The sequence below is a fragment of the Camelus ferus genome, chromosome 4 (assembly GCF_009834535.1).
Source record: "Camelus ferus isolate YT-003-E chromosome 4, BCGSAC_Cfer_1.0, whole genome shotgun sequence".
NCBI lineage: Eukaryota > Metazoa > Chordata > Mammalia > Artiodactyla > Camelidae > Camelus > Camelus ferus.
The window spans coordinates 67,060,634-67,074,707 of record NC_045699.1 but is presented as its reverse complement, the minus strand read 5'-3'; the positions used below and the strand labels follow the sequence as shown (position 1 = coordinate 67,074,707).

The following is a 14,074-nucleotide window of genomic DNA, read 5'->3' as shown; positions in this document are numbered from 1 at the left end:
GCTGGGGGCTACATAGCCTCGCTCTGGGCAGCTGTGCCTATGTTTGCCCCGACACAGGGCTGTGTGTGTGTGTGTGTGTGTGTGTGTGTGTGTGTGTGTGTGACATACTGGGACTAGATGGGGTCAGTTAGGATGAGGTGTGTCATGCTCAATGAGTTCTATCCAACGCTGGGTAAGAGAAAACCTTCCAGCGTGTGCCTGCAATGCTGCAAACGACGCCTGGGGGAGGCCCCAGCTTCCAGCACTGCAGCACCTCGCCAATGCTGTCATCCTAGGTTCACAGAGAAATGAACTTTAACTATAAAGCCCTTTCATACAGACAGCACACTGCTCCCTTGTAGCTGATCAAAGAATTACTACAACAGTGTGCTTAATCCCTAAAAGTCAGTGGTGCTGGGCTTAACTGATGCTGAACATTGTTTCAGAATCAAAGGCGTGCCTCCCGGCCCCAGTCTGGGAGAAAACTAAGCTACTGTATCACAGTTGAAAACTCAGGGGAACTTTGATATCATCTCTGTTTAATTTCCCCGGCCCTGTGAGCCTGGGGTTTATCTCTTTTTATCAACTCCTGTACTGAAATCAAAACCCAACTAACAGAGCTCAGACCTCTCTCCACCGAGGCCTTTCCAGCGGCAGGATGGGTGCAGGCTGAGAAGTTTAAAGTGCTTTGCGGGGGGGGACAACTGTGGGGAGGCAGGGGGAGGGGGTGCTGCCTTCAAAGGAGGGACAGCGGGGACCTGGAGTGGCCTCCCTGTGAGGAAGGCCAGCTCAGAAGTGCTGCCCACCAGGGCTGAAGGCGTGACTTGCACACAACTGGAGAGAGTAATTTCAAAGTGTTGAGGGGGCAGGTTAAATTAGGCTACTGTAAGTGGAATGACAAAACCAGTGGGTTAATTAAGTCCCTACAGAAGGATGAAGTAGTGATAGGACTGTCTGGAAATCCAAAGTCAAGGGCACAAAAGACAAACTGTCTGCCCACGTGAACCAGCTCGCAGTCTGGGGAAGAGCAGTGGGTAAGTATTTCGCTCACTGTGGGAAACAACTGGAAAGCAGGGCCTCCACTGGAAGTGTCTGGCCCCCAGCAAAGCTGCTGCTCTGGCCTCATGGGGCAGCTCTCTGCCTGTTTGCCAGGGGCAGCAAGGGATGCAGGAACCCTCGCCCTCCTCTGTTGGCCCATGATTACTGACAACATTCTGCTAACAAATCTTAAGCAGGAGAAAGAAGGACAGGGGAGGGAGCCAGTGGCCTGGCTTCAACAATGCACCCACAACACACAAACACACAGGTGCAGAGACTTACCTTCTCAGGAGACTGCAAGCAGAGGCCAGGGCCCATGCAGCACCCAGGCAAATGGCCAGTTGGCTCTTGGGGCCACCCAGAGGGGACAGTGTACACGGGCTGAGAGGTGTCCACCATGGAACCTCAGGAGAGCATCCTGGGGCCTCCAGTACTTCGGTCTAGAACACTTATCTAGTGACCAGTCAGAAACCAAATCATTCTGACAAACCCTGTTGAGTGGAATCTAGTGGCAACAGGCCAAGGCTGCTGGGACAGCTGCTAAGATATTGGGGAACTAAAGCAAATATTTTCCTAAGCTCTCCTAGATCACAAAGAATGTTCCAGCTAGGGAACTAACAATGGTGAGCACTTCCTTTTTTCCAGTGAAGGTCTATCACTTCTAATAGGAGAATCTGGTGTATAAATGCACCCACTCCATCAGACCTATGCTCAGACTGATATTAACCATTTGATTACCAAACAGATTTTCCATAAACCATGTGAGGCAGGCCTGGGGTTTGGATTGTTGTGGCCCAAACAGTGCAATGCTAGATCCCAGAATTCATTCTCCAAAAATAAATCCGGATCAAGTTTTACAGCACTGCTGTGGCCAAGGCCTGCCCCTACAGGCCCAACTCTGCAAAACCAGGGAACTTGGTGCTGGGGAGGAGGGGCTTTTCTCCAGTACACTGTGAGTCCTACCCCACCTTGCTCACAATTACTACAAAGGAAGGTTGTCTCCACCCACTCCCTTCAGATCTTAGTGCCATATTGTCCCCTGGAGAGAAGGAAGAAAGGGGACCCAAACAGAACGCAGATGCCCTACAAATGAAACCGTCGCAGGAGGCCCCAAGAGCAATGTTCTCTTGATGTTCAGTGACATAAAATGAGTCACAATCTTGGCCTGATAGCCAGTGTCTGAAGAGTGAAAGTGCTAACAGGTCACCTCAACGCTGGGCAAATGGGCTCCCAGGCCAGAATCATCGGAGCACTTGCTTCATGTTAGCAGACACGCCCCATCACCGCCTGCCCCCCTGACTTTCACATGGGTCTCGAGAGTTTCTTTTCATATGTTTGGTCATATAGTCATTCTACCTGTTTGCTTATGACTTCCAGTGTCCCTCCATGGCCTGGACTTTTCTCCTGAGACACGTGTGTATCTAGTGCCCTGCTGGCTAATGTCACCCACATGTCCTGTTAATACCTCAAACCTGGCTGACACTGCCATCCTCCCCCTGAGGCATCTCTCACATTCCAGTACCTAACAGGACCGGTACATAACAGTCAGCCCACAGATGGTTACGGAGAGACCTGTGCTGAGCATGGAGCAATGATGGAGGGGGAAACCCCAACATTCTGGAGGAGGCGTTCTTGAACTCTAGCATGCATGAGTCACCTGGAGAATTTGTTAAAACAGAGATTCTTAAACCCACTCCCAGAGATACTGCTTCAGTAGGTCGAGGGTGGGGCCTGAAAACCTGCATTTCTAACAAGATCCAGGTGATGCTGAAACAGCTGGTCCACAGTCCAAACTCTGAGTACAAGGTAGTAGGAACTCATTAGATGTTTGATGAGTGAAGAGAAGGAACCTGAAGCTCATCATCCATAGAGAACAGCCTCAGAATAAGTCCTCCCATCTTTCCCTCCCCAGCACAGGTTTTCCAAGAGCACCCAGTTCCTCCTCTATGGTACCCACCCTACCCTTCAAAACCTGGGTCACATCTCCCATTCACCCCAAACCTTCCCCACTGCCCAGCCAGACAGGTGCTGTCACTAAGAATCCTGATGTGTTCAAGGACCTGGCCTCAGCACACACATGTGCACACACACACACACACACGTGCACACACACACCTACACAAACACAGTCTTGCCTCTCAGAAGGTTAGCACACTTTCCCAAGCAGAACATAAGTTGGTCCAAGGTGTTATGTCCACCACAGTGCCTAGCCCACAGTGAGTACTCAACAGATAGATTACAGAGAGATGGATGGGTGGAAGGAAGGATGGCTGAATGAAGTCCTGTCCTCCTCTCACAATCAGTCATGTTTCATTGCGTTAAGGAGGGCACGTAAAGCAGCAGGGGCAATGCTGAGAGCAGACCTGTCGGGCCCCTTCCAGTGAGAGTGCCATGCTGGGATCACTGATGCCCCACAATTCCAGGGATGGGCCACCTGCCGAGGAAGGGAGGTGGGACCGCAGCACTCCACGCATCTCCAGAAGTGGGTGTGACTCAGCTCAAGCAGACTGGATAGGGGCCCGGCAGGAACCAGTGGGTCTCCAGGCTGGCTGCAAAGAAGACTCCTCTGTGGCGTTTGGGAAAATTACAGCTGCCCATCCCAACCCCAGGTTCTGATCTAACTGCTCTGGGCTGGGGCGGAGACTAGATGATGCACAGCCCAGGCGCGGTGCCCTGTGCTGGGTGACACAGCGACGAACAGGACATGGCCACCCGCTGTGGGGCTCACAGGCTGGAGGAAATGTCCTGAAAGGAAGGGAGTCAGGGAGACATGAGAGAAGGGCTGCCATAGAGCTGGTCCCCCTGAAAGATGAGGCGTGCGGACTACTGAAAGTACTGCAGGCAGAAGACACGCCACCAACGGTAGCGTGAACAAGCCTGGACTGTCTGGGAACTGTGAGCAGCACATGGGCTCTGAAACAAGCTTATGAAATGCTTAATCAGACAAACAGATAAAACCGTTAAAAACCTGTCTGCACTTCTCTGCTGCTTCCAAAGTCTAAGTAATGATGTGGATCTACAGGAAGGAGCAACCCAGTGGTTGGAAGGAAGCGATTTCCAAATCTTTGGTCTATATTTCCTCTTCTATAACTGAATGCTTCTCAAACCAATGCCACTTCCTGCAGACCCCACGGGGCCTCTTCATGTTACTAGCTCAGAGGGAAAATGGGAGATAAGGCAGAGGAATGGCAAGGGTGCAGGCTTTGGACTTGAGTTGCAGCTCTGATGCAGGTGTGTGACCCCAGGCAAGTCAACTGAAATGGGCCTGAGTTACCACTCCTATAAAGTTGGAATAATGGATAATAATATTTTCTTTACAGAGCTTTAATGTATATATAAAGAACTTGTAGAACTTGCATCAAAAGATACTATCAACAGAGTGAAAAAGATAACTAAAAGATGGGAGAAAATATTTGCAAATCATGTATCTGATAAGGGGGTTAAAATCCAAATCTGTAAAGAACTCCTACAACTCAGCAACAACAAACAGCAAATAACTGAATGAAAAAAAAAAAACCCAAAAATGGGGAAAAGACTTGAAAAGACATTTCTCCAAAAGTGACATACAAATGGCCAACAAGCATACGAAAAGATGCTCAACGTCATTACTCATTAGGGGAATGTAAACCAAAACCACAATAATCATCTCATACACATTAGGATGGCCACTACCAACCTAAAAACCAGAAACTAAGTGTTGGCGAAGATGTAGAAAAATTGGAAACCTGGTGCACTGTTGGTAGAAATGGAAATGTAACCACTATGGAAAACAGTATGGTGATTCCTCAAAAAATTAAAAATAGAATTACTATATGACCTGGCAATTCCATTTCTGGATATATACCCAAAAGAACTGAGAACAGGGTCTGGAAGAGATATTTGTACATACATGTTCACAGCAGCATTATTCATGACAGCCAGAAGGTGGAAGCAACCCAGGTGTCCACAGACAAATGACTGGGTAAGCAGAGTGTGGTATATCCATACAATGGAGTATTATACAGCCTTAAAAAGGAAGGAAATTCCGACACATGCTACTTTGCGGATGACCCTAGAGGACATTATGCTAAGTGAAATAAGGCAGTCATAAAAAGCCAAATACTATATGATTCCATTTGTATGAGGTACTTAGAGTACTCAAATTCATAGAAAGTAGAATGGTAGTTGCTAGAGCCTGGGGGAGGGGGGAATGGGAGTTGTTTAATGAGTACAGTTGACCCTTGAACAACACGGGAATTAGGAGTGCCAACCCTCCGAGCAGTCGAAAATCTCAGTATACCTTATAGGTGGCCCTCCAAATACAAGGTTCCTCTGCATCTGTGGCTCCACATCTGGGGATTCAACCAACCATGATGGTGTAGTACTGGAGTACGATTATTATTGAAAACAATCCACGTATAAGTGGACCTGCACAGTTCATACCCATGTAGTTCAAAGGTCAACTGTACAGTTTCAGTTTTGCACAATGAAAAAGTTCCAGAAATTAGCCACACAATAACGTGAATGTACTTAATGCTACTGACACTTAAAAATGATTAAGGTGGTAAATTTTACATTATGTGTATTTTACAATTTTTTAAAAAAGCATATACAATTGTGGTTCTTAAATTTCAGTACACATAAGTACAACCCAAGATTCTTGTTAAACATGCAGATTCTGGGGTCCCTTCCCCAGATATTCTGATTTAAGGTCTGGGTAGGAGGCCCTGGGTTCTGCATTTTAATAAACATCCTAGGGATATTTAGCTCATAAAGAATTCATTTATTTCTCTCTCCTAAAGGATCAAATGATAGTCTTCTGAACATTTTGCTGTGCTGATCAGTATCTAAAAAAAAAAAAAAAAAAGTGTGTGTAGAACGATCCTGTGTTGATTTTAGCCACAGGCCCAGCAAGGTGGCCCTCCGGTCTTCAGGGGAGTGTGAGCTACGAAGCTCAACTATGTGACCCCATGGCCTCTCACATTTCAGCCTGGACAAGCTCTGCAACTCGCCAGAAGTGTGTCAAGTAAACCCACACATGCTCACAGGATGTCCCCAACAAGGAGGTAATGTCAAGCACACCCTGCGGTGGCTCTGCCTCCCAAGCAGCTGGGGAGAAGGGATCTGATGCCGGCAAGCCCCATGCAAACAGTACAGACAAGGCGGGGAAACCACAACTCCCAAGGGCGGCCCAGCGAGCAGGAGGCCAAGGAGAGCCAGTGGGGCCAGGGAAACGCGGGCCAGGGAGGGCTGCAGACAGAAAGAGCAGCCTGGGGAGAGGCAGCTCATTCAAGGAACCCAGGCCTCTGCCCCCACAACCCAACCAGCAAACGAGACTGCTCACTCAACCGCAGCCAACTAAACGCAGTGTTCTCGGCCCACCACATCCAGCCACGTAGTCATTTGTTATCTTCATCATCATAATAGCACCTTTGACATTTCCCATGCTTGACTCCAACACCATCATTACTTTCCAGTGTGGAAAGGATGCTGCTCTTTGAGCATGAAGCATGGAGCACTTCCAACCTGCTAAGGCAGAGGGACACTAGGATTTTGAAGCGCCAGAAGCAAATCTGCCATGAAATGTCTAGAGATTAACCTTCCAAGGCCCTGAGAGGGGATCCAGCAATGTGTTCACATGGTTGTATGGTTTTGTCACATGTACAAAAGCAAGGTATTCATATGCTGTTTTTCTTATAGCCCCTCCCCTACAAGAAATTGTTAAAATAGCAGACCCACAAGACTGGAGTCTGCCACTAGATTCCCACTTAAATTTAGTGAGGACCGCCCATGCCCTCCATAGCGTCACACACATTCACACAGATTAGCTCATTCAGCCTTAGGGGTGGGTTTTATCCTTAGGCCACTTTTACAAATAAGGAAATGGGGGTTCAGAAAGGATCTGTGAGATTCCATGACTTGTTAGGGTCACCTGGGTTCCAGGAGGTTAAACTGAGCTTTCAAATTCCAAGCCTAGTGTGCTTTCTACTCTACCATTCCTTCCTGGTGGCCCTAAGAGGAACTTAATAACCACAAACAGAAAGACACTCTAAAAAAAAAAAAAACAGAGAAGCTACTTTTCCAATTAATCAGCTAAGAAGCCCTTAATAATAACCACTAATTTTTATTGACCACTTGCCCTGTGGCCAGCATGGAGCTGAGTAATATTTCATTTATTTCTCACCATAATCCTATGAGATAGATTATTAACATTAGCATCACTCTACAGATGAGGAAACTGAGGTTCAGAAAAGTTCATTAATTTGCCCAAGAACACACAGTAGGAAAGCCGAAGGTGAAGCAGAAGTCTAATTCTAAAGCCCTTGCATTTAATCATGGTGCACTGTTCCAGCTAGAAGTGGGGAAAGCCCAGCAGCAGGAGGGAGGCAGGGCAGGAAAAATGCCTTCAGCGCCAATCAGGAGTGTGGCCTAAAAGCCAGAAGGAAGGAATGAAAAATGTGGATTAGAGATGATTCTGGGCTCAAATGAACCAGTAATTGCTATGTCAACTACTTCACATGGGTCTTGGTGCCCAGGTCCCAGAAAAGGCCTCATCTCTCGGAGGCCCCATTTAAATATTCTATGCATGGCACAGTATCTTGAAATACCCGGCTCAATTTCCCATGAGCAAGAAAGCTGTCACCTGTCTCCTGTAACTAACCTTCTGAGCACACTGAGTGAGTTAGTCTAGGGTTCCACAGAGCTTATCTCCTAACTTTTCTAGGGCTTTCCTGGTGCAGCTGATAAGATTTTCTTGCCCTGTTAAAACCAGATGAGATCCAGCCAGCTGTCGAGAAATGTACAATGAGATTATACTGAGAAGGAACCACCAGAGACAAAGGCCCCTAAAGAGACTGTGGCCTGTTGTCTTTGTGGCAGAAATCTGAGTGGGGGCTGGCTCGTGGGTGGGGGCAGGGAGCAGATAAGGGGCAATGGCCCTTTGCCTTTTGCCCTCCGGTGCCCTTCCTCTGTGCTTTGCTGAAGAGGCTGCTGAGGGACAGGGAACAGAAGAGTCATATTTTTAATGATCAAAAAGGCTGAGGATTTAGAAAGAGTTGTGTGTTGGTAACAAAGAGGACAAAGATGCTCATGGGTCTGCTTCTTCAAGGCGACCCTGCCCCTCAGCCTCACTGGCGCCGAGGTCCCCGTGGGGTGCTCACTGACATGCTCACCACCGTTTGAGGATGGGTACTCAGGGTCTTGGGTGCCCAGGCCGGGCACCTCAACTTACAGCCAGGTGCCTTGGAGTTTGGGTATCCTCTCTGCTACGCCCAGGTCACAGATGAGGCGGCACCCCAGATCAGGCCTGAGGCTCAGGTGCAATCTGGCCGGCACCCACGTGACCTCAGGGAGCTGGACCCCTAGGGTCGGGCCAGTGGAACGACTGCCCCAGTCTGTGCAGGTGGCCGCCGCGCCTCCGCACAGGTGGGGCGCCTCACCTCTCACGGGCCCTCACCTGCCCCAGCCCGGGGGCCAATGCTTCCACGCGGTCCCCGAGCTCCCTCCCGCCTGCAGCCGCAAAGCCAAGCCAGGGACGCGAAGCCGCGGCGCGCGCAGGGCCGGGCGGAGGGCCGCCGGGCCTGTCCCTGCGGCAGGCCGGGCACGGAGCCCGCAGGCCTCGGCGCGGCCCGGCGCGGCCCGGCTCCGCCCGCCCTCCCGCCCCTCGGCCCGGGGCCCGCGCCCGCCCGCCCGCCCGCCGGGGCAGCAGGGCCGGCTCGGCCGAGCCTCCGCGGCGCCCGGCCCGCCCGGCCTCACTTAACTGTTCCCCGCTGGGGCGGCGGCGGCGGCGGCGGCTGCGGCGGCGGCGGATCCCGGCTCCGTCTCACGCAGAAGCAGCTTCTCATCGCCCGGGCGGCGCGGAAGGGGCCGGGCCCGGGGCCCAGGCGGCGGGGCCGGCGCCGCAGCTCGAGCGCGAGCCTCACCGGGGAGCGGCGGCGGCGGCGGCGGCAGGGGCGGGGCGCGGCCTGGCGGCGGCGGCGACAACGGCAGCAGCCGCTCCCTCCGCGGGCCGCGGCGGCGGGCCGGGCTCCCGGCCTCCCGGCTCTGGCGCTGGCTCCGGGGGAGGCGCCGGGCGCCCGAGGCAGGCTCGGGCGGGAGGAGGGAGCGGGATCCCTCGTGTCCGGAGCCCGCGCCGCCGCCCCGGCCAGCACCCCGCCTTCCCCCGGCCTCCCCCACAGCCCGGCCCGTTAGTGCTGGGCAGAGCGCCGACCCGGCCTCACTGAGCCCGCAGGCGGCCCCCAGCCCAGCCCAGACGCCCGGGAGCCCCAGGCCTCTTGGAGCCTGGGCCCCAATTACCCCCTCCCCCAAGTTGGTCTCTTCCAGGGACCCGCAGCCCCCTCAGCTCTCCTAGGCCTCACTGTATCCTAAACCAGTCCTTCTGCACAGCCTTAGATCCCTGGAAGCCCCCGGCCTCTTAGAGCCTGGGATAACCATTACACACGCATACACACGGCCTCCAGCAGGGACACCCAGCTCTACCCCTAGGCCAATCCTCTGGCTCAGCTCATTCCATTCAGGAGACCTTACTGCCCCAGCTGACCCAACACAAGCTTAGCCAGGCCCAGGTCCCCACGGCTAATACCAGGCCTCTCAAACTGACCCCAATCTCCTAGCAGTTCTCTGCCTCCCCATTATGCTGGCCAAATGATCCACCCACAGACGCCTAGAGCCAAGACTACGGGGCTGGCCTCGGGGAGGTGCAACTACAAGGAGCGGCTGAAGCAGAAGTGCTGCCCGACAGTACTTGGTTTTCGAAAAGGTACAAGCCAGAGGATAAATGGCGCTGGATTAACAAAGGGGTCCAGAGCTTGACCCTCAGCTACAGTGGCTAGTGTGAAAAGTGGAAGCCGACTCTGCCTTAACCAAAAATGCCTACATAGCCCCAGCAAGGCACCCCCAGGCAGAGGACAGCATGCTCTTTCAAAGAACTCTCCTCAGGAGTCTGGAGCGTTTAGAGCTGAGGACCGTGCAGAAGTGATCAGCATCAACTGTAATTTTCACACCTTCCCGCTTTTCTAAAATAGCTGTCTGACCCTAAAGAAAAGGACACCAGGAGGAACGGGCTGTTGGGGAAAATGTCCTATTGGGAAACCTTGCCAGTGTGTGCATTCCAAGCATCCGCATCACTGAGAAATGCCACTGGTTCAGATGGTTTTACAGGCAAGTTCTATCAAACTATTAAGGCATAGATAATCCCTATGTTATTTAAACTGTTATACAGCGGGGGTAAACGTTTTCCATTTCACTTCCCAAGTTTAGCATAACTCTGATACCAAAATCTGACAGAGATAACACCAAAAAGGAGAATTACAGATCAGTTACAGAATACTAGTCCCCAGAGAATTTAATAATGTGTTTTTAAAAAGGAGGTTCTGCAGTCAAATAACTTGAGAAAGTGCTGCATGTCATTTAGAGTCTACATTTTGGAGACTCACAGTATTAGTATATTAAGGTCTCTGTGAAGTCCAAGAGTAAAGAAACCTGATTAATCTGTCATTTCCCAAACTCATCTGAGCCAGGATCACCTTTTCAAAGGTCACCAATTAATCTCTAATATGTCAATCACTGCTCTTATAGACCAATCCACTTAAGTATATAGTAGTTGCAAAACTACTAAATAAAATTTTAGCAATTCGAATCTAACTTGCTGTAGAACAAGTCAAAATTCACCATGATCAAGCATGATTTATTCCAAAAGTGCAAGGATGATTCAACATTAAGGAGTCTAAATTCACTGCATTCTTAAAGAAAAATAAATCACAGGATATTATCAACAAGAAAGACACTTTAAAAATATTTGATAAACTCAACACCAGTTACTTGTAATTTTCTAAAGCACTCTTAAACTAGGAAGAAAATTTAAACTTTTTAACATGACCAAGTTTATTTATCAGACGCCATGAGCGAATATATTTAATGGTGAAATACTAAAGTTATTCTCATTTAAGTCAGAAACAAAACAAAAATTTGCCTGCTATAATTGCTACAAACTAAAGCCAATGCAATAAGATAAGAAAAATAAATAAGAAATACAAATAATGGAAAGGAAGAGCCAAAATTGTCATTATTTGTTCATGATGTAAATGCATACCTAAAAATAAAAATTGAAGGGAATCAACTAAAAATCTTAGAGAGCAAAGTAGCTAGTTATAAGATAAAAACCAAAACCAATGGCTTTCCTAAATGTTAAGGGAGAAGGCTTCTATTAGAAAAAGACCTGTGGCAGGGGTGGGCATAGCTCAGTGGTAGGGCACATGCTTAGCATGCACAAGGTCCTGGGTTCAATCCCCAGTACCTCTACTAAAAAGAAAAAAAGGGGATGATTTGAACTATTCTTAAAAAAAAAAAATGGAGAAAAAAAGAAAAAGACTTGTGGCGTCTCTACACACCAGGGGATAATGAATGACTTTTCTGATTAGTGAGTTTGGGAGAAAGAATTGAACATGAATAGATGCTTCTGAGTTCTCTTTTGGGCTTTGGCTGACTGTAGATAGCAAATATTTTCACGTGCTCTCCACTATGTGGTAAGCGGACCTGTTTCTGGGGCAGAGAGATACTACTGTCCAGCACTGCCTGCTTCTAGACAGGTAAATCTATCCAATTCAGGGAGAAATACAGCAAATCCATTTGGCTAGAGATCAAAAGCTACATTTTCCAGTCAACTTTATCTGTAATGAAGGTAGCATTTTAATCTCCTATGTCTCTTTTCTGTACCTATGCCTCAGTTTCCTCCAAATTCAGAAAAGGAAGAGAGGTACTACTTATAGGATCCCCTAAATACAACATTAAATACCTGTGATTTCCATTTAGAAAGTATAACCTTTTTTAAAAGATTATATTCCATTAGCAGTGAATACTATAAAACACCCAGGCATAAGCTTGACAAGAAATGGCAAGGCCCTTAGAATAAAACTATAAAACCTTCCTGAAGGACATAAAAAATAAGTCCTTGGTTAAAGGAAAAACATAACAAATCCCTGGGCAGGAAATCTCATTATTGCAAAGATGTCATATCTCCCCAACTCAATTTCTATATTTAGTGGAATCCAAATCAAAGAACCAATATGATTTGGGGCTGGTGTGCAATGGAACATGACAAAATTATTTTAAAACTTATACAGGAAATAAATAAAGAAATAAGGGGAAATATCCAGGAAATTTTTTAAACTGAATAATATTATATTAAATTATTATTACAAGAACATTCTTAGTAATAATGAATATATAAAATGTAAAGTTTTATATTATATTATGATATCTGTTAGAGCAGTAATAATACTGCTCTAACATATTAATATATAATGTAAAACTTCAGTAAATAATTGCAGGCCACTAATATAAGCTTCTGTTTATAAATGCTTTGTTTCTATCCACTGATCTATTTGTATCTACCAATATCCTACTCCAAATCATATGGTCTTGCCTAGACCACTACAGTAACTTCCTTACTGATCTCCTGGCTTGGCCTCCATCCAAACAATGGAAAAGAGCATCTAGAGTGATCACTAAGTAATAATAATGATAAAATGCAGCAAGTCATTCCCTTGCTTAAAGCTCTCCAATGACTCTCCATAAAATAAAATAAAATTCAAATGCTCCAGCATGACTCAGAAGATCTCGTGTTGTCTAGACCTTGCCTGCACCTCCATCCTCTTCTCGGTTGTTCCAGCCACACTTGTCTTCTTTTAGATTCTTAATCAAAGCCCTTTCTTCCCTGAGGGATTTCATCTAAAGCACACCTCTCCATCTTTACAGGGCCTGGGCCTTTCTCATCCTTAACTCTGTGCTTAAATGTCACCTCCTTGGAGGCCTTCACTGATCTATTTAAGCAGATGCTCAGAGTTTTCATCCAGTATCAGTTCACTTCCTGCTTATCACTCATCACAATTTGTAACGATTTACTATTTGTTTACTTATTCAACTGTCAGTCTCCTCACCAGACTAAAAGCTCCACCAAGGTGTCTGTTCATCAAGTATATATGTGCCACACATACTAGCCCCTCAATAAACATTTGCTTAATAGATGGATGTGGCAACATTTAATACGTGCATACGCTTTGTCCATGTCTGATAATTATCCAGAGTAAACAATCAGGCAAGTGCACACAGATGTATGTTCAAGGATAATTATTTCGGCATTGCTTATAATGAAACAATACTGGATACATCCTAAATGTCTAACAATAGAAGATTAAGTCGTTAAAAAAAAAGCTGTACAACATAGAAATATACCATGGTAATTTATTAAGTAAAAAAAGCAGGTTATAGAAAAGAATGCATTTATTCTATGGGACCATTAATTTTATATATATTTGTGATTATTTATATGTATTAATATATGCATACAAAAATGTATACCAAAATTAACAGTTTATCAGTGGCTATATCTGGGGAGAGGCTTGCATCTTCAATTTTAGCATATCTACAGATCTTTCTCAGCTTATAATGCGGTTATATACCAATAAATCCATCATAAATTGAAAATATCATAAGTTGAAAATACATTTAATATATCACTGAACATCATAGCTTAGCCCAGCCTACCTTAAAGTGCCCAGAACACTTATGTTAGCCTACAATTGGGCAAAATCATCCATCACAAAGCCCATTTTTAATAAAATGCTGAATAACTCATGTAATTTATTGAATACTATACTGAAAGTGAAAAACACGATAGTTGTCTGGGTACAGAATGGTTGTAAGTGCATTGGTGGTTCACCCTCATGATCACGTGGTTGACTGGAGCCGTGGCTCACTGCCTCTGCCCAGCACCACCAGAGAGTATCCTACCATCACTGATCCAGGAAAGAGAAAAATTCAAAATTCGAAGTATGGTTTCTACTGAATGCACATCATTCTTGCACCATTGTGAAGTCGAAAAATTGTAAGTTGAATCATCGTAAGTTAGAGATCGTCTGTATGTCTATATTTTGTCTTTTATTACGTCCTTCCATCCTTTGCTGAGGTCCTCGGATGGTTTTCTTTTACACTCGTGTTTGTTGCCTCACGGGCACAGCTTCAGATGTCATGGCCTCGTCTTTCGTGGGAGAGGAGCCGGGAGGGGGAGGGAGCAAAATCT

General features: G+C 47.2%; 1 protein-coding gene across 4 annotated transcripts in view; it reads right to left on the bottom strand.

The window, feature by feature from the left end:
• The window catches only part of MVB12B (multivesicular body subunit 12B), a 263,550-nt gene that overhangs the window by 154,919 nt on the left and 94,557 nt on the right, over positions 1 to 14,074 (bottom strand). Inside the window, exon 1 of one of the 4 annotated variants that reach the window (XM_032478455.1) lies at positions 8,757 to 9,633. The exons of 1 other annotated variant lie outside the window; for it this stretch is intronic. In XM_032478455.1, coding sequence (XP_032334346.1) covers positions 8,757 to 8,840 — 84 coding nt within the window. In that variant the 5' untranslated portion in view covers positions 8,841 to 9,633. Of the gene's footprint in view, positions 1 to 1,299; positions 1,482 to 8,227; positions 8,494 to 8,756; positions 9,634 to 14,074 lie in introns of those variants that run through there. 2 more of the 4 variants (XM_032478456.1, XM_032478452.1) reach the window with 2 other exon arrangements.